Source organism: Gordionus sp. m RMFG-2023, chromosome 4 (genome assembly GCF_954871325.1).
Source record: "Gordionus sp. m RMFG-2023 chromosome 4, tfGorSpeb1-WG-v2, whole genome shotgun sequence".
Lineage (NCBI taxonomy): Eukaryota > Metazoa > Nematomorpha > Gordioida > Chordodea > Parachordodidae > Gordionus > Gordionus sp. m RMFG-2023.
In genome coordinates, this window is record NC_088778.1 from 21,677,400 (window position 1) to 21,697,534 (window position 20,135).

General features: G+C 26.0%; 2 protein-coding genes across 2 annotated transcripts in view; one reads left to right on the forward strand and one right to left on the reverse strand.

Moving 5' to 3' along the window:
- Window positions 1–949, forward strand: part of LOC135928717 (WD repeat-containing protein 7-like) — a 33,289-nt gene extending 32,340 nt beyond the window's left edge. The window contains exons 28-30 of the mRNA XM_065465173.1: window positions 17–116; window positions 326–433; window positions 476–949. Of these exons, the coding sequence (XP_065321245.1) occupies window positions 17–116; window positions 326–433; window positions 476–664 (397 nt within the window). The 3' untranslated portion in view covers window positions 665–949. The remainder of the gene's footprint in view (window positions 1–16; window positions 117–325; window positions 434–475) is intronic.
- Window positions 950–970: 21 nt separating this feature from the next.
- On the reverse strand, window positions 971–19,137 carry LOC135929110 (hippocampus abundant transcript 1 protein-like). Its single transcript, XM_065465617.1, has 13 exons — window positions 19,001–19,137; window positions 18,866–18,958; window positions 18,761–18,823; window positions 13,036–13,163; window positions 12,713–12,827; window positions 12,430–12,630; window positions 7,078–7,176; window positions 3,602–3,715; window positions 3,468–3,539; window positions 3,311–3,423; window positions 3,117–3,214; window positions 2,809–3,008; window positions 971–1,296 (listed from the first exon to the last, which is right to left on the reverse strand). The coding sequence occupies exons 1-13, from the start codon at window positions 19,067–19,069 to the stop codon at window positions 1,114–1,116; spliced, it is 1,548 nt and encodes a 515-aa protein (XP_065321689.1). The 5' UTR covers window positions 19,070–19,137; the 3' UTR covers window positions 971–1,113.
- Between the last annotated feature and the right edge of the window lie 998 nt (window positions 19,138–20,135).

Genomic DNA, 20,135 nt, shown 5'->3' on the forward strand with positions numbered 1-20,135 from the left:
TTAAAAATTATATTAGATTCCCTCAAATAGCCTTCAATGTTGAAAAAAAGCAGTTAATTTTAGGTACTCAAAAGGCCCTATTATACCTTTACGATTTTAAAACAATCAAACCCGAGGTAAGAAAATTTTTAAAACTTAATTAGAAATATTTCTTTAAATTTCAAATATTATAAAAGATAGATACATTAAATAATTAATACACAAAAATATTGTAATTTTTAAAAATTTTTTATCCCTATTTATAAGTATTTTTCAACTTTTATATTGTAAATAGAATTTATTATTGATATAAGACCATTTAATATAGTTTTATTTAATTCTTTAGATTTGCAATACACCCCATATAAATGCAATCATAGCAGTGTCTTATTCTCCAGACTATAAGAATTTAGCCACCTTATCTTACCCCGAAGGACTTTTAGTCATATGGCAGGTAAATAAAAATATTTTAAAAAATTTTGAATTTAAAACAAAGATAACTTCGACTTTATTTGGCATAGGCCCCAGTCAAGCTAAATATTTAAAATCGCGAAAATTAGACAATGTGCCTCATTTGTATCAAACGAGTGATCAGGATTATAAAATCGGAAAATTGATATGGATCAATAATAAAGTATTATTAATTCTTTTTTCAGATGGAACCGAACAAAAATTCCATTTATAAGATAGAGTATTTTTCATTCCAATCACACAATTTAATTAATTCGCGATTTAGTCTTCCTTCTTTTATTTAATTTAATTTTAAGTAGTAATCAATTAGGTTTAAAACCAATACAAAAAAAATTTATTTAATTTAGCCAAGTTCCTTAGATAAAAAATTTTTTAAATTATTTGCAATGAATCCATAATTATTTATCTTTCTGTAGCCATTACGACTATTATTATTAAAAATATAAATTATTCACATTATATTGTATACATATTTTTTAAAACCTGATCATTTATATTTAAAAAAAACATGATATAAATTTTAATGCGAGAATTATGTACAATAAATGTTGATCCATGTTAAATATTATAAATAATAAATATGGCCAAATCGATTCAAATAAATACTCGAAAATTCATAACGAATTTTTGGTTTATTACATATATATATTTTTTAAAAAAATCTTATGATATGAAAGGTTGAGTTTCGGTTTGGTATCTATAGCTAAGTTGCGGATTAGTTTGATAAATTTTGGGCGAGTGATTTACGGTACCTTTGTTTACATTTTCTGGTATGAGTAAAGCTAATAAAAACGCCATCATGACTAAAAAAGCTCCGAATACATATGGTGGACCGGGCAGTATTCGCTTAGATTATTATCAAAATAATTTTAAAAAATTTTATATTTTACATAATAAATAAATTTAGTATATTAAGTTGCGATATTTTGAGAAAATTGAGGCAACGGAAAAAATACCAATAAAATAATTTAGTTCAATTGTAAAGCATATAATTTAATATGCTTATGGCTTTAGGTTCAATCCCATTATAATCCTTTTTTGTGAGTTTGGTTTCTTCAATGAATTCTATGAGCGGTTTACATAAATATGAAAGATAGAGTATAAGACAAGTTCACATTGTAAATAAATAAAAAGTATGGAATATAAGTAAAGTTATAACAAGGGGTGCCAGGTTGGGAAAGGTAAGATGCCGTATGGCCAAAAATTAGTTTATGGTAAACGATGAACATAAGATAGAATCAATTTTTCTGCCTGATCACCCTAAATTAGAGAAAAGGAACTATCCGTCCATGTCTTTTTTGGAAGGACGGACGAGTTCTAACGCATAGGATGGGAGGTTTCTTCGCGTATATAATTTTCTCCCAAAATATTTTATTTTATTAAAGAAAATGAATATAATATATAATAAAATTATTAATAAATATAATCAATATTTCTTGCTAGATTCTAAGGCTGTCGTGATGCATGATTTATTATATAATATATATGATATTATTATAGCCTCTTCAATATCCACAAAAAGCTTCTGTATAGGAAATACAATAAAGTACATAATAACTGATAATAAAAAGCATTAATTAATAATTTAATTTACCATATTCATTTTAAATAGGTATATAATTCTAAAATTAAATACAATTGGCCTCTTCTTATTTTTTTAATTTCTAAAAATTCTTTTTTAGAATATAAGTAGGATATTTATATTACATTTTATATAATATTATAAAGCGAAGAATAAAAAAAGTAATGAAAAAGCAAATCTATTTGCGTTTTTTTAAATGGTTGCTTACGCCAAACAGTTACTTTATTAATATTTGAAAAGCATTATTTGCGTTTGAAACGTTCTATTTGAGTGCACTATTAAGGAAGAGATGGTAGATTTTTTTAAAAATTAATATAATTAAGGGTTACGCATAGGGAAAGAACAAAATATTTGAAGACCGTAATAGGAAATAAAAGAATAATTCTGAATGGATAAAATTGCGAAATTTACCGCTCAGATTGAATAATTAATTTATATAGGTCAGTGATTGTTCTAACTATACAATAACTCCGAAACCTGGCCTTCACAAGTGTAAGTAAGAAATAAAATATAGTGGGTTATTGTCGTTTTAATATGCCCAAATTATGAAATGACACATAAGAGACAAATGTAGGTTGGTTCCAATATTGATGGTTAAAGAAATAGATCAATCTGATAAAGAAAGATATTAAATAAAATAATAATAATCAATGCAATTGCATGAATTGAGTAAATATTGGGCTAGATGACAATCAACAATGGAGAAAATCTTAAGAGACGAATATATATATTTTAAAAAAATTAGGATTTTTGGTATCATTAATTATTTTTAAAACCTCTCTATAATCAGCGTAAAAAGATTGTGGTATCGGTATGCCAGTGTGATTAAAATTGTTAGGTAAATCATCTAACATAAGTGTAGTCCTTTTATGATTATCTAAATCTACGTGAAACATATAAAATATGAAGCCGAATAGGGCAGGACCGATTCCGTTGCATAGTCCCCTGATTCCGGTAATTAAACCCTGAACTAAACCTATGTTTTAATTTTATATATAATTTATAATATACGATAATTAATTTGGTAATAAAACATTTCATTCATAATTAGAATATTTAATAAATAAAATAATTTGTTTATAACCTTGTTTATCAGGGTCTGTTTGAGTAGATATATAGGAACTAATAGCTGGATAGGTTATACTTGATAAAGAAGCTAATGCTCCAGCTGACCACATCATCCTTGTGTTTATATCAAAAAATGATTAACTTAGTATATAAAAACGATATAGCACATGATTTATTCTGCATCTTTGATTGAATTAAGTATATTATTACCACATCTTGGAAGCAAATCCATACCAGGCTAATTGAAAAATTTCAAACGTGAGCCCTATCAATATCGTAGTTTTCCCACCCAAAAATCTCATCAGGAAATTTAAAATGAATGTCTATAACAAATTTTAACATAATATATTGTAATTTTTACATTTACTTGGGCTATGACGGATAAAATTCCTACAAATGCAATAAATGAAGCGACTTCTTCTCCCGAAAAATTCATAATCTATAAATAAAATTAGAAATAAAACCATATTCAAAATGTAATATTAAGAATGGTAAAATTACTAATTTGAGATAAACGAAAAACGACGAATATTGACCAGATTCGGGTAAGTAAGAAAAAAATATAGTTATGCATAATATCATTATTGTCCTGTCTTTCCCGATTCTACGTATGTGCTTTTGTTAGATTTTTTCGAAAAACAATATTATATTATAGTAGAAAAATATAAATCATTTCGATACAAATTTATTAATTATTAGAATCCTGCACAAGCCCAGCTGACATAATATGTTTAAACAGAGATTTGCCGATGACCGATAGTCATTGGAATCCTTAGTCTACATTAAGTTGAATTGATATGAGAAGAAAAAAAAATTTGTTCCTAAAAATTTATAACTATATAAGAATCCGTTGTTATTTTATTTATTCGGTAACTCACTGAAACACGGGGAAATTTTTAATAAAAAATAATAAATATGCGATCGCACAAATCTTAAAATTTTATATTTTTCAAGTCATAACAAAATGAAAATGGATATGAACATTACTCGGTCAATCACAACCAAAACTTTATAGACCCAAATGATATATCGATCATATTCAAAGTACTGAGCGTTTATGGTGGGATCTTAAGGCGAGCATCCCCAGAAATGGAAGAAAATCTTCCTCTCATTTATATATATGTGAATATTCTTATTTTCGTAATATTAATAATATGTCAAATTTAAGTAAATTTTTAAATTACCAAATTAGGCTATGTTAATTAAATAAAATAAATTTATATAAAACTATTTATGTTTTTCCTTAAAATATACATCTATATATTATGTTTATTCGAATAAATTGCTTAATTATCTAGTATTTGATTTAAAAGTCCTACTAACTTAGTAGCATCTTAAAATAATATACTCTATTTTTAATGTAAGTTAAAGAATTGTGAAAATTTTCACAAAAAAAAATTATAGTCCTAACTTAGTAGCATTTAATATATATAGCACACGCCTTTTCCATTTTAATGTAAAATTAAAGAATTGTGAAAATTTTCAAGAAAAAAAAAATGAAATTCTTAAAACTTTTGAGTTTATTATTACATCAAAAAATTTCCACCCATATCCACACGATAGCGTATTTATAGTGCTGTACGAAGTAGGTTTTTTTGAAAAAAATGATGAACGGTGTTCCTTTTATTTCTGACAAACTTTGAATATTATTGCATTTTAATTTAATAGATTCATAAGCATGGATATTATTTTATCATCTGATTCTGAAAATTCAAAATATGAATTAACATTACCATGGCCCAAATATGATATATATTTTACAGTAACATCCTATAGCGAAAGAACTGTGCTCAAAAGTATTATATCAGTTTCAAAATCTTCAAGCTTCAAGTTCCGATTTTAATATTAATTATTTTATATAATATAATATAACAAAGTAGCCAATTAATAATTTATTTCAGATTGTTTTAAGTAAAAATCATTAAATTAATGGTTGATATCATTTAGAATTTATTTTTAATATCATTTTTTAAAATTATAATCTAATCACTATTTTTTTTTATCAACCATGTCTATTTTATTACCATTATATTATAAAAATAAAAAACTCATTCTATAAAAACGAAGGTTGAATACTAGTTCCCAAAAAACATGAATAATTATATTTTAAAATGATAATTTGTATGTTTTGTTCTAAAAAATAAAATTCTTTGGGTTCTGATGTAAGCTCTTATATTGCCGCCTATATTTTTTAAAAATTTTAAGTTACGCATGACATATGTCCAAGCAAAGAGATAACGATTGGTAAAAAAATAAAATTTGTTAATTTTGAATATTTAATTGTTTTTTTTCTCGGCTATATCAACCGGGTCAGAATTTAAACTTTTTGGAAATGAAGAGACGCATGTGAAGTCGACTTATCTAAAGACCAAGGCATAGAAATTAAGCGACCTGGTTTTAGCCATTATCTAATGATAAATTAGTAGGCTCCATGATGTTTGGTATTCGGGCTCTTGTAAGAGAATGGCTAATAACTGAATTAATTGCTGTGTGTCTTGCATGTATGCCTTAACTATATATACAATTAAGACCATTTCCATCTTAGGAATCAACTAATTTTACATTTTATACATGTATGTGGTTGAACTATGCTACATCCAATTCGATGTCCTATGACAACTCTTAATTGTTCATCTGATAAAAGGTTTCCTAGTTACAATTTGGTAATGATTCCAGCCATTCATAACGACTAGCACAGTCAGCATTTTTAATAGTTGAATATATTCTAAAGGGGGGTTTGATGAGAGTATTTAAAAAAATTTTTTAATTAAAGGTTCTAAAATTGTGAGTAAATCAGCTTCAGGTAGAGCTAAAGATATCCAATCTGTCAAGGCCGATTTTGATTATCTTTAGGAATGATAAAAGAAGATATCATGGCGTTGTTCATCAAACGCGATGCCAAAAATGAAGAAAGAGATATAAAATTTAATGGATATAAATCTAAATCAAGTATTTTATAAATTGTTAAACACAATTTGAAGTATAAATTAATATATTGTAATAATTAGCTTTTATAAGATATATAAAAGCATTAATATAAAAATGATTTGAATCTACTATACCTATGATTTTATATTTATATTTACAATATAAAAATGAAATAAATGATAAATTTAATATTTTTATAAAAATAATTAATATATAACGAAGATAGAAGATGGATTAGGAGGATAACTTATCTCAATTTTTTGAAGCAAAGGACAAAACAATAAATGTTTTTAATAAATTCCCCTAGTTGAAAAAGTTCTTTATGAAGCATAATACCGCAATCCACTCATCTGCCCCTGCAGAGCGCGTTTTAGTAAAGCTAATGCCGTATTAACTGCTAAGCGTTCCTCTCTATCAGATGAAAATTTTGAAAACCAATTATTACGCGTTTCTTTTTTTTGAAAGTGAACGCGTTCGATTTTTGTCAATGAAGGTTAACGCGTTTGATTTTTTTAGAAATGTTTACAGCACTACATATTTATTAATTTAAAATAAAAAAAATATTTAAAAAAAATAATAATAATATTTAAAAAAAATAATATTAAAAATTTCCCCGAGTTTCAGTGAGTTACCATTTATTCTCTACCCATGTTTTTCTTTACTTTTAAAAATTATCTTAAGGAATCAACTTTTTTAAGAAGAATAAACCTTAAGAAGAATAAACCTTAACAATAAAAACGGCTATAAAAGTCTCATTATTGAATGACATTTTTTTCAAATTAACTTCTTTTTAAAAAAATTACATTTAATAAATATAAAATTTGGTATCGGTTTTATCCTCCTAAAAAAGAGGAATGAGTACAATACTTCTTTAAATCTCGTTAAATTTCCGAGACTACTGGCGAAGGGGAGTGGGGAAAAATATTTATAATTGTGGTCATGTGAGCCTAACAGGTCGCGCAGGTTTTAAATTTAAGTAAAACTATTAGAAAGAAATTTAAATGATTCAAAAGGTGTTAGTTATATTATTAATATAATTAAATAGCTACCAATAATGGATCAGCGTTTTGCCATGAAATGAGAGGGGCAGAATGGATTCCAAATCCCACAGGCTCGAATAAATCAGTGCCGGGCGAGGAGCTTATGAGCTAAAGATAATATTTTTATAATATTTTATTGACAACTTTGGCAACAATAAAATAAGAGGCAAAGAGGGATCTGATTTATCACTCACAGACCCGCCCATCACATTAGAATCACACTCGATAATTATCTTTTGTTTATAGCCGCTCACTCATGATTATCTGATCTTTTAGAATCTCGTTTATTATAGATTAATCTCAACAATTACCCTACCTCGATATTGGAATATAATTCGAATTAAGAGAAGGTGTTGAATCTTTCGGTTTTTATAGGCGATAGGATATATTGTTATTATCATGTTTTTTAAATATTTTTCATGCATACATTATGCTTTTCAATATTTTTGCCGAGTCCTATAAAATCATTTAATCATAATAAATAGGGGAGATAGGGGCCAGATGGGTAAGAAGGCAAATACCTATAACTTATAAAGCGTTATAGCGAAATATCTCAGATTTGGTCAAAATATGTTTCTATTTTTTATTGTTCATTTCAAACTCGTTTTAGTAAAAAATTCTTCATAGTGGTAAAACAACTTTGTAATAATGTTTCATGCAGAGTTAGAAAAAAATTTCAAAAAATTTTTATGCATGGAAATTACAAAAAATTTTACTTATAAAAGAGTTTTTAAAGCATTTTTAGGTAAATTTGATCAAAAATCTCTCTTCTTCTTCAAAAAAAAGATTTTTTTCAAACTCTGGTTTTATGTGATGGGACGCAGGAATTCGCTGCGATAGGAGGGGGGGGGGTTAATTTTTTCTTAGAATTATTCTAGAAGTTATTTAAGAATATTTTAAATGACTAAAAATATTGACAATTTTTTATATACAAATTTAAATAATATAAATTAACAGGGTTGTGTATTTGATTATGATTCAGTCAATTGATCGTAATTTTTTGTTTGTTAAATTATTTCAAATTTTGAATATTTTATTTTATAAATAAATAACTTGATTTTACTATACTATAATTACGCCTGTTTTCTAGAGTTATTTAATAACTTTTTAAACTTTGTTTTTCTCCATTTCCGATTACTTTGGCATTTTTCTCAATCATGTTTGAGCATTTAGTTATTATTTAAATAACTTTAACCTCATTTTTATCCATTTTTGCTTTTTTTTTGTATTTTTTTAAGCCCATTTTTGATTATTTTGATTTTTTAAAACTTAATTTTTATGTCATTTCTGTTTACTTTTTATTTTCTAGTTTTTGAGTATTATATTATAATATAATTTAATTTTTTCTACCGTTATATTTGTTCCACCCATTTTTTTTAAATATTAAAAATAAAAAATTAATTTTTATTTAATTTTTCATTTTCCCACCCATATGAATATATTAGCTTGATATAATATACTAATCTTGTTTGAGGCTTTTTTTTAATGATTTAATTTAAACTTATTTGTACTTGGTCTATTTTTCCATTCCCTCGTGTTGGTTTTTTTTAACTTTCGCTTATTTATATTTTTTCCATCATTTTTAATATTATTTATATTTCATTTAAAGGGAGAAAAAATAATAATTAAAAAAAATCATAAACCCCAAAATGGGTGGATTGGATATACAAGATGAGGTAGATATTAAGAGAAATTTTCCTTAAAAATTGGACGGGAAAATGAAAAAATAATGAAAATATAATCGATGAAATTTTTTTTTAAATATACAATAGTAAAAAAAGGGGTATGAAAAAATATAAAGGTAGCCGAAAATGGGAAAAAAATATGCTATTATAAAAATAAACACTGAAAAATAAGCGGAAAAACTACAAAAGTAGGGGAAAATAGGAGAAAAATTCATTTAAAAAAAAATCCAAATAATAAAATATTGGCTTGAATAAATAAATAAAAGAGAAAACTGAAAAATATTAAGTTAAAATTAAAAAATATATTTTAAAATTATACAGAAAACGGGAAAAAATTTAATTATAGAAAATGTACAAAAGTAAGGGAGAAAAATCTAGTTAATTAAAAAAAAATATTCAAAAATCTGAAAAAAATAAGGCTGGTAGTAAATAACCAGCTAGTTTTGTTTTTTGTGTTTTGAAAAGAATCTAATTTTGATTTTAAAATATTATTCATATTTTAATTTTTTTAATCGCCATCTAAAATTATTAATATGCATTTAGAAATTATGCTTGATGTTGAACTTGAACTGAACCAGCTTTGAACCGAATCCGGCTTAGAATGTTAAACCGAACAGAACTTGTCATAAAAATTCATGTTCAAAGCAAAGACCTTCATGGTGACCAAGCCCGGCCCAGTCCTGCAGCTAAAAAATATTTTAGGCCCAAGCCCAGCCCATATTTAATGTTAAAAAAATTCCCAAGCCCGGCCCAAGCCCATGATATATTTCAAAATAATTTCCCAAACCCTAGCCAAGCCCATATCCAAAAATTTAATTTTTTTATTTAATGAAAATATACAATATTTAAATTGTTTACAATAGAGAAATTTATTATTATTAGAAGAAAAAAAGGCAATATTTCTTTAAATTAACAACTGTTTTAAATAATCTAAATCTAAATTTAATAATTTTAAACCCAAGCCCAGCCCAAGCCAAAATTTTAAAAATCCAGGCCCGGCCCGGCCGGCTAGAAAATATAATATTAGACCCATACCCGGCTCATGTACTGGGTATGGGCCTGCGGGCCATGGGCCGGCCCATGAAGGTCTCTGGTTCAAAGCCATGATTCCTATTAATTTTACTATTCAAATATCTGAAGACCAGGCCTGAAACCCGGCTATTAAAATAATCTAAATTTAAAGCAAATAAAAATGTTTAGTATTGATAAAGTCTGCAAAGATCGATATCAAGAACTGTCATCGGAAATTTTTTTTATAAAACCTCTTTTAATACATTCGACAATAGTTTATTAATAATTCATGAGTAATTTGGAGTAAACAAAAATTCTATTTAATGACTTTATGTTTTAGAAATTTTTAAATTTATTCAACCTTATTAAATCATATTCAAAGTGCACTACTAGATTTAAAAAATATATATTAGTAACAATTTAATTATTAGTATAGCCAATAAGAATATTCGGGACTTAATAAAAAAAATTAATATGTTTACATCTTCTGGTTTTAAATATAAGAATTTAGTCATTTGTTTAAAATTGCTAAAATTACAAGTAAATATAGTGTATTAAAATTTTAATTTATTAATAAATTTATTTATTAGTTATGCTCCATTAGACATAAATGATTTAAAATTAAATATTAGGTTGTTTGAAGATATTATATTATACTTATAAGGGTTTTTTAATTTTTTGATTTGACAATCAATCATATGTAGAAAGATCCTTTTCTTTTTTCAAAAGTTCTGAAACGATAGGAAAGACTAGTGTAAACCTTTGTGATTCCGAATTAGAACTCTATTATTCAAAAAATGTCAGATAGAGCACTCTAATGATGGATCCATGAATTGTTTTGCCACATTAAAAATAAAAAGTTATATTTAAATACTTGTCTAACTTTTAATAAATTGATATATTATTTTGCAATAATTTATTTTAAATTAAGTAATAAGCTAATAATTTTATATAAATTTTTTTATCTTTTTAGCTTGCACCTTTTCTGGTGGTAAGCTCCTTCAATATCTCTCTCCACTTTATGTTATTCATGCTAGAGATCTGCAAAAGTAGGCCATGCTCGGGGCTAATTTTTTAAAATCGGGTTCAGGCCGGCCTAATATATTTTAAAAATAAATTAAGGCCGGGTCGCGCCTTGGATATTTTTTAAAATATATTTAGATTTATCAATTTTATATTGAATTTTTTCTGTAAAATAAAAATATTAGATTTTATTTATAAAACTAGAAGCCATATAACATATGGCTTTGTGAGAAATTATAAAAATTAATTTCTATATTTAAATAAAATCAAGCTGGGCCGGGCTGGCAAAACTTTTTTAAAAAAATTTCGGGCCGGTCTTGAAAAATTAGGCCTGATGCAGATCACTAATTCATGCTATCTCTCTTATCTAATTTATATTTCTTCATATTGGCTCTAACTTTATGGCCCGAAGTTTGGCCTTCCTCTTTTACGTTTGCACATCACTTCCAAACTCTCAACCTTATTTCCTATATAGTTCATAGGCCTTTTCATTGTATGCCCATACCACCTAAGTCTGTTCATTATACTTCCTAGTACTCTTGTACTTCGCACCTTATCTTTTCTTGATACCCCAGCAATCATCCTCAGTAGTGTTGTTAAACGGCTCAATTTGAGCCGATTTTTAAAAACGGCTAACTCAACATTATAACCAAGAAAATATTGCCGAAGCTTCGAGGTTTTGCCAATAGATGTTCTTGGTTGTACTATGAAACTGTAAATTTTTCCTTTCAATTTGTGTGGGATTCTTTTGTCAAAGAGCACTCCAGATAAAGATCTCCACTTTAACCACCCTTGATTAATTTTACTCTTTATCTCTTTCTCTATAGTGCCGTTATATGGAGCCCAAATATTTGTAGCTTTCAATTGCCAATATCTGCCATTCATTTATATCTATGCTCTCTGTTTCATCTCCTCCTATTACCATATACTCCGTCTTTTCTCTGTTCACTTTTAGTCCGTGCTAAGATATTTATCCAACTCACTAACTTTTCTTCCATTTCATCCTTGGAATCTGCAAGTATCACAATATTTGAATTTTTTAAAGATCAAATAATTATAAGTAAAATAAATATGAACAATTTAGGTAAAAATTATGAATCATGCTAATATCGGATTCGATGAGGGAAAGGGTTGATAGGTGATCCTCGTATCAATACATTTAATATGCGTTTTATTAAATAAAAAAAAATCCAAATCTTAAGCGAGAACTAAAAAAAATATTATTTTTTTGCATCGTATCTAAATAAATCTCAAAAAATGTAATTCTTATAAACCAGGATCTGAAAATCCTGGCGAATAATTCGATCAAAAGCTGATTTTAAGTTATCATCCTTAACTTTTATATTTTCACGTGTCTATCTTCTTTTAAATTAATAGTTCAAACTCTTCAATATCAATTTCCTCCTCTGGATATCAAAATTCGAATGAGAGTTCTCAAATAGTAATAAAATTAAAGCTGTATACAATAAAAGTAATTTTTTAACCCTACATCAAAGTTTTCTTTTTAACTTTTACTTTTGGTTAGCTCTCATCTATTTATATGGAATTGTCCAACAAACATCTTAGAACATTGCATGGAAAATGGAGTAAAGTTAAGGAAAGGTAAAAAAAATAAGAGTGCTTTAGAGGTAGTTTTAAATACGTTTTTAGTTCTAGCAGGTATGGAGGCGATGTTGCTAGCTCGATAGGAGAGAGATTCGGGGACGACAAAGATAATAAATAAAACGTCGACTAAGGCTACTAAGCTCGCTACGGTAACCACGTAAGTTTCCCCTTTAACTTTGTGCAAATATGCGCCTATAGCTGGGCTGGTTATCAAACTAGCGGCAAACGTAGCAGATACCTAAATCATGTAAATTACGGAGTTGAGTAAAAGAAAAGATAATCATAATAAAATGTCGATGACGAATTAAATTTTAATATACCAATCCATATGATATTGCTCGATTTTCTTCGGTAGTAATATCGGAAACATACGCGAATACAATGGAAAAGGTCACTGATAATATACCGGATATTGAGATGAGAGCAAAAAACCACCTTGAATGTTTTAAACATTACAAATAATAGCTTTAATTAGGATTCAAGGTTTATACAAATAATATTTCATGTAAAATGTAATATATATTTTTCTAAACTTATTCTAAGTAAAATTTTATTATTTAAAAAAAAACTAGACTATTAAAACATCTATAAGATATTTAGTATATGTAATAAAACAAATATAATATTTGGTTAAAGTCCTAACCATGGGCTTATTCTCATGAGAGGAATAGGGCTACAGGTAAAAAATACTGTGAGAAATAAGAATGATTTTCTTCCCCAAACATCTGATAATGCTCCTATCATAGGTGCGCTGAAAAACGACAGTAGTCCCTATTGTATAATTTTTAAATCAATTGAATTATTTTTGTCACAATTACAATAAACATAATTATAAAAAAAATGTATTGACGTCAGGAGCGCCGAAAGAATAACTATTTAATTTTTTTAAGAGCGGACATTTTAGTCCTTTTATTTTTTTAAAATTAAGTGGGAGGGGGGGGGGATAATAGCTCAACTAAAAAAAATGTTCAACTAAAGAAAATTTTTCAATTGGATGAAATATATATAAAATTAAATAAGTATCCAAAGTAAAGATTAGGATTAAAGGATAAAGAGGTATGGGTGAGAGTTTTAAAGGTTTGACTATATGGTTAGGTTAAAATAAATAGAATATTTGATCAAAATTTAATCATTTATATAAATAACTTGTCAAATCTGATGTGATTCTAAATGGACGAATAGAAATTTTAATAAATCAGCTGTTATAACGGCAATTTTCTTTAATTGGACCATATTCAAATATTATTACTAATCGTCATATTATTTTATAATTTTTTTTAAATGGTATTTATTTATTAATGATATAGAATACTAGATGTAGACAGACTTTTCTTGAACCCAATTTGCCTTTCAGACCCCTCCCCAAGTCTATAACGCAAAAGTTCCCTCTAATGACTAAAATATAAATTGAGTTAGCGTAAGAAGTGTTCTCATCCTAGAATATTATTTCTTTATTATAGACATAATTTGTAAGAAGAGAATCTTGAAGATATATATTTAAATTGTACATGCACCAATAATTATTTTTAAAGAATAGTGATAAAAATTTTTAAAAATGTGCCTCTTTTTACATAATCCTAATACGTTTGAATGTGAAAAATTGAAAGACAAGTTGAACCAATATTTATTACTGTTGGATCCCTGATAATCCCTCTTAATAAATTTCAATACTATAGTTACAGAGTCCTAGCTAACAGATTCAAGGGGTAAATTTAAGCACGCGAAAAAAAAATTGGAAATAACTAAATGATAAGGGCTAACGTCGCCTTTGAGTTCAAAATGATATTTCGCAACATTTAAAAATTAATATATTTTATGTTTGAGATGATTGACGATAGTTAAATATAATTGGAAAAAAAAATATTTTAATTAATTTGATAAATGTTATAGAGAAATGGAAAGTTTGTTAAAAAAAATATATTCCCTTTACAAAGCCATTGATTTATAAAGTATAAATAATTTATTTAAATAATTAGATAGAAAAAAAAATACAATTAATTAGGTCAATAATAATTTATTTGCAAAATCATTTTTTTAAAGGGGAAAAACAGTGAATCAACAAATTTTTTTAACAAGAATGAGAATAGATAATAGGGAAGAAGTGTTCAGTGGCTGCCTGTATATTATATCTTTAAATTAAAAGAGAAATTAAAAGATATTTATGCTAATTTAACAATCGTTTTGATGTAGTATTAGCACTGTCAAAAATCAATAAATCTGATAAGTTAGTTAACTTTTGATAAAAAAAATTTAACTTATAAATTTATTATAACAAATTTCTTCGTTGACTGGAACAAGCAGTATATTCCGAAATAGTTTAGAACGTTCCGGAAAAAAATAACCATAAAACGCTAATTATATTCGTATTCTATGTATTTTATATGAACTGATAATTTATTAAATCTGTTATATATATATAAATTATTTGATGAAATCATCTATATAATCAATACATTATCAAAAATTATATGATAAATATAACCTTGAGCGTGGAGTGGAGTGGATATGTTTATATAAACTCTAACTTGGATAAAAGGAGAGACCAATATATTAAAACAAATATTTTGTCGGCTATAAAAAATCGATGATTGTCTGAATGAATCGAATACAAATTCGATCAACTGGCTAATAAATTTTAGTCACTCGTGCAGTCAAGTGAATGCTAAAGTGTACTTCCAGACTCAAATATAAATTAAAATTACAGTCTGGAATCGTAAAATATATACTTCGCATAGATGTCCATACTGACCAGCCAAACGGGTATTATATCCCTTCTTAAAAAATCCAAAATAGAACTCTTCCCTTTTATCGTTTAAATTCCCCGGATTAATGATGATAACGATACATCTATTTAAGCATACCAGTTGATATTATGAGTTATTATTAGAAAAATAATATGGTCAAAAATAATATCTAAAAAAAATCAACTATTTTTATCGAAGAAGCAAACTGATTTATGGCTAAACTAAAATATCAAGGCTCTCAACTAGATAGTTTAACTTATTTGATAATATTTATATAAACATCATACTATTTTTTATTGCCCAAAACCGGTACGCAAATATGGTCCTTAATTTTTAGAAATTCTGCTAATGGCTAATAGTCTAAGGATTATAAATAATTCACTTCCGCACAAAATTAGAATTTATGTAATAAATAAATTCTAAAATAATGATAATTTACGAGATAAAATTTAATCTTTACATAATTGGCTGAACTGGTAAGTATTCATTTTCGAGTGCGTTTTATAAAAATGAATATAAGTATTTCAAAAACATGTGTTAATTAACTATAAATAATTAGAAGAGATATTATATCAACCAATTAAATTTATGAAGAAGTTATAGATATATTTATTATAGCTTCCATTTATTTATATTTAATAATAAATCAGACAAAAATATTTCAAAATATTATAGTAAAATCTCCATGCCTTTCAATGGCAATTCATTTGTCAGTCAATATGTAAAGAAGGGTTGCTAGGAATTCTAATTTCAACTAACGAGGGATATGTCATTTCATTCTTGTTTCGCGGGTCTGTGACCGAGTTCAGTGTATGATATATTTAACTTTAATTAGCTCCTATACTATAGTGATAAAGAATTTAGTAGTCACTAACTTATTTAAACTTGGATCACACAATATTTATCATCTGGAACATAGGATATCATACACCGATGATATAGTCATAACAAAAAGATTTAGAGAAAACCCAAAATCTCATTAATATACTCTAATCCTTCAGTCATGAAGTAGGTCTGGAAGTAAAGTTTCAAAAACAGTAATGCTTCTATCACCTCATACACAAATATTAGGAAACTTTACAATCAATCAAGTCAGAAGCAGTCAAAGTAGTGAAAAAGTCAAATATCTCCGATTGTAAGTAGGAACTAAAACTTAGACAGAACGCTAGAGTCCCTTTTTACAAGTACTTCAAACTTTAACTAGGGATATATTGGTGTTCACAAGACCACTTAATTTCAACTCCACTATTATTCCTATCCTGTTATATGGAGGAGGCATATGGAAAATCAATAAAAAACGAATTGGGAAATTTCAAACCTTTATTAGCAAATGTTTAAGAATCATCAAAGGTGTCTTTCCAAATTATGGAAAGCGTCTAAACATATTCCAGTATATGTTATCCTTTAGCTATAATTATTAAATATCCTGACCATAACTAGGTCCATGGCTCTCTAACTTTGTTATACTTTTTAATAGAAAGATATATAAAAAGTATAAGACCTTCATGGACTGGGCTGGCCCAAAAAAAATATTGCAATTTTTCTCCTAATAATAATATGATTGCCTAAATACCGTAAAATATTGCTTATTATAATTAAATACAATAAATTAAATTTTTTGATATGGGCTTGAGTCTTGGGCAAAATTTTTGAAATTTATTATGGGCTTGGGCAAAGCTTGGGATTCTTAAATATTGTTAAATACTGTTTTAAACTAATTTACATTTTTGCCTTTAGGGTTATTTTTTTTTATTATAAAATAGTTTTTTTTTAAAGTCCCACTTTTGTTTAGATTTAATTATATTAAAATTAAAACATATGGTTTTTGTGTTTTTTTAACCAGAGGTTTATCATACTTTTGGATTCCTTACTAAGGTTTTCAAATTTTAAATTAGATATCTAGGTCCCTGAGATCGTCCTGAATTTGAAGGCATAATTAGAGTTAATAAAAGTATAGGGGGTTGGTTATTTCAAATTAGGTGGATAAAACTAACACAACTCCTCTTTGCAAAGTGTTATTTTTTTCACTTTGATCCAATTTTATTTTAATTTATAATTGCGCTTTTATTTTCCCTCTAAAATGGACTATGTTTATCTGAATCTTATAATTTAGTTTATAAATTTTTATAAATAATAAAATTTATTTTAACTTGATAAAATGTAGATAAAGTTTTTTTTAAAAAAAATTATTTGTCTATTTGATATTAAATATTATGCATTTTACTCTTGAGTTTTAAAAAGTAAGTTTAAAGATTAACATACAATGGCACACACACACTCACAAGGACGATTGGAGAGGTGCCTCTTTACTATACTACCCATAAATGAATCCCCGTTACTTGAAATAATAAATATAGATCAGAGCCTATAAAATTTTTTTTACTGCGGTCCTGGGTTGAGCCTGATCAATCCAGACCCATGAAGGTCTGCTTTATGGTTTTACAAAATGATAAAGGACAGGATGTAATTATAAATATAAAACAATTCCTAAAATTAAACAATAAAGATCAATAAAAAGTTATTTAAGGTTAACTCGTATCTTAATCCTAAATTTATTTCTCTTTTTAAAACCTACCCATATTACAAGTAGAAAAAAGAAAGGACATTTGGTTTGTTGAGTCCTATCTTTTACTTTATATATTCAATGTTCTGGGTGAGCAAATAAGGTGAAGATAACTTTCTAAATTATGGTCTCATTACACTATTACTTAGATTAAGTTATTGTACTCAGAAATTTGTTTTCTCTTACTTATTAATTGTCAAATTTTTTAAAATCAGCAGATCCCCTTCCATAATAATAAATCAGAAGTTCACAAGTGTGAGTAGATGTTATTTGTCCATTTTCTTTGCTCCAGCAGACAGTATTAAATAACCATTTTCAGACTGTTATGCATGCCTGCTATGTGTAGAGGGCTCCTCATTTAAAACTTCCTATAATTTCTTTTTAATAGCCAGCTTGATGGAAATAGGGATATCTAGTGTTGTTCTGTTGTATCCACAACATTAGAGGGAAATATGCTTTTATTGTATATCATATATTTTACATAAACCATATTCATATTCAAAATGTTAAGGCTAAATAAATAAGTGAAAATGGATAGAAGAGGTAAATAAATTTTAGAAAGAAGCCAACAATTCAATAAATTACAATCTATAGAATTAAATACAATATACAAATAATATTTTATTTAAAAATATTAAAATATCAAAAAATAAGTATTTTTGGATATAAAAATACAAGTATAAAAATATGAATGATTTCAAACATTTAGCCTTACAATTAAATATTAATAAAATATGAGTTTTAAACAATTATTTATTAGTAATTAATAATATATTGTTACTTTAAATAAAGTATATAATATTTTGTGCCCATATATTAATGTTTGTGTACAAAAAATAGTAATATAGCAAATATATTTAAAAATATATATATTTAAATTTGGAAACTTTATATAATTAATAAAATAAAATTTTGATCTGACATCAATTTACTTATTAAAATTATAAAATAAAAATATAAAAGTTATGCTTCTATAATACTTAACAAATAAATTTAAATAAATAAATATTAACTAAATTCAGGATCTGCTATTACTTATAAAATTTTTATGTTTACTATACCTTAATTCCTTGTATGATACCATTCATCAGGAAGGTATGATCAGGAAAAGTATCATTAAGAGCCTAGAAATATATTGACAAATATTAAGAATTTAAATAATGTACATTTATCATTGGCGAAGTTAAAAGTCCCCATGAAAAAAATTCTAAAAATATAATGATCAGGGCATGGTAAATTGAGGGCTCCCCAAAGCAAAACTAGGAAAATATATAACTATAATTTAGTTAAAATATTAAAACCTGTTCTTCTTTATTAGTTCTCTTTTTATAATTATGTGGGAAAAGTTTAAATAGCTTTTTATTTAACATCTGAGTTGCATGTTATAACAATTGTAGCAGAAAAAAAAGTTCAGCTGAATTATTTTCATGTGGCTTTGTATCGAAAAACCAGTATTTTTGCTCAGTTAGAAAAATAGCATTACACAATAAGTAGAATTTGATAAAAACAAAATATGCCATTAAATATTATATATTCTATAATATTTTTTTCAAAAAAGGTAAAATTAAAAGTTTGACTATCTAATTTTTATTATAATTTAGTTCGAATTATAAAAACCTAATGTTTTGTATGTGGGTTTTAATTTGAGATAATGTTGCAAATATTTTATTAATTCAAGTATATAAGTAGCTAATGGTCTAATTTAACTTGTAAAATTAAAATTATTTTATAAACCCATTTTAATTTCTTTTATTAAATATTTTTTAAAAATTCCTCATAAATAATAATCATATCAGTGGCATCAATAATCTCATAATGAATAATTTTACATTATCAAAAAAATATCTATTTTTATTATATAATTTATTCCCGACCAATCAACAATATTGTTGAATGACAGCTACCTTATAATCATCTATTAAAAATTACGCAATGCTAACAATTATAATTTTAAATAAATCTATTAATATTTATAAAAAAAATCTTTAACGCTATTTTTGGTTCTAGAAACAAATATATAAGTATTTTATTAAAAAACATTGAAATTTCTACAATTTCATTGATATAGACTATGTATGTATTAATTCTATTAAAATTACATTCGTGTTGTTAAAAGGCTCGATTTGAGCCGATTTTTAAAAACGGCTAACTCAATATTTTAGCCAGAAAAACATTAGGCAAGTCTGAAGATTTTGATCATAGATGGCACAAAAATTTGAACATCTATTAGCAAAATCTCGAAGCTTTTGCAATATTTTTCTGGCTAAAATATTGAGTTAGCTGTTTTTAAAAAATCGACTAGTTTAACAACACTAAATTACATATTAAAATATTTGAACCTAAGTTTTATAGATTTTTATTTTACATTTTTTAAAAAATCAAATCATCCAAAAATTAGATTACAAATATATAATATAATAATTAAGTTATTTGATT

Coding starts and splice junctions, on each gene's coding strand:
- LOC135929110 (XM_065465617.1), bottom strand. CDS start 19,069: ATGTTAAATAAAAAGCTATTTAAACTTTTCCCACATAATTATAAAAAG. Junction 7,177..12,429: donor TACCTGCTAGAACTAAAAAC/GTATTTAAAACT, acceptor TATTATCTTTAG/CTCATAAGCTCCTCGCCCGG. Junction 3,424..3,467: donor TTTTATCCGTCATAGCCCAA/GTAAATGTAAAA, acceptor AATTTGTTATAG/ACATTCATTTTAAATTTCCT.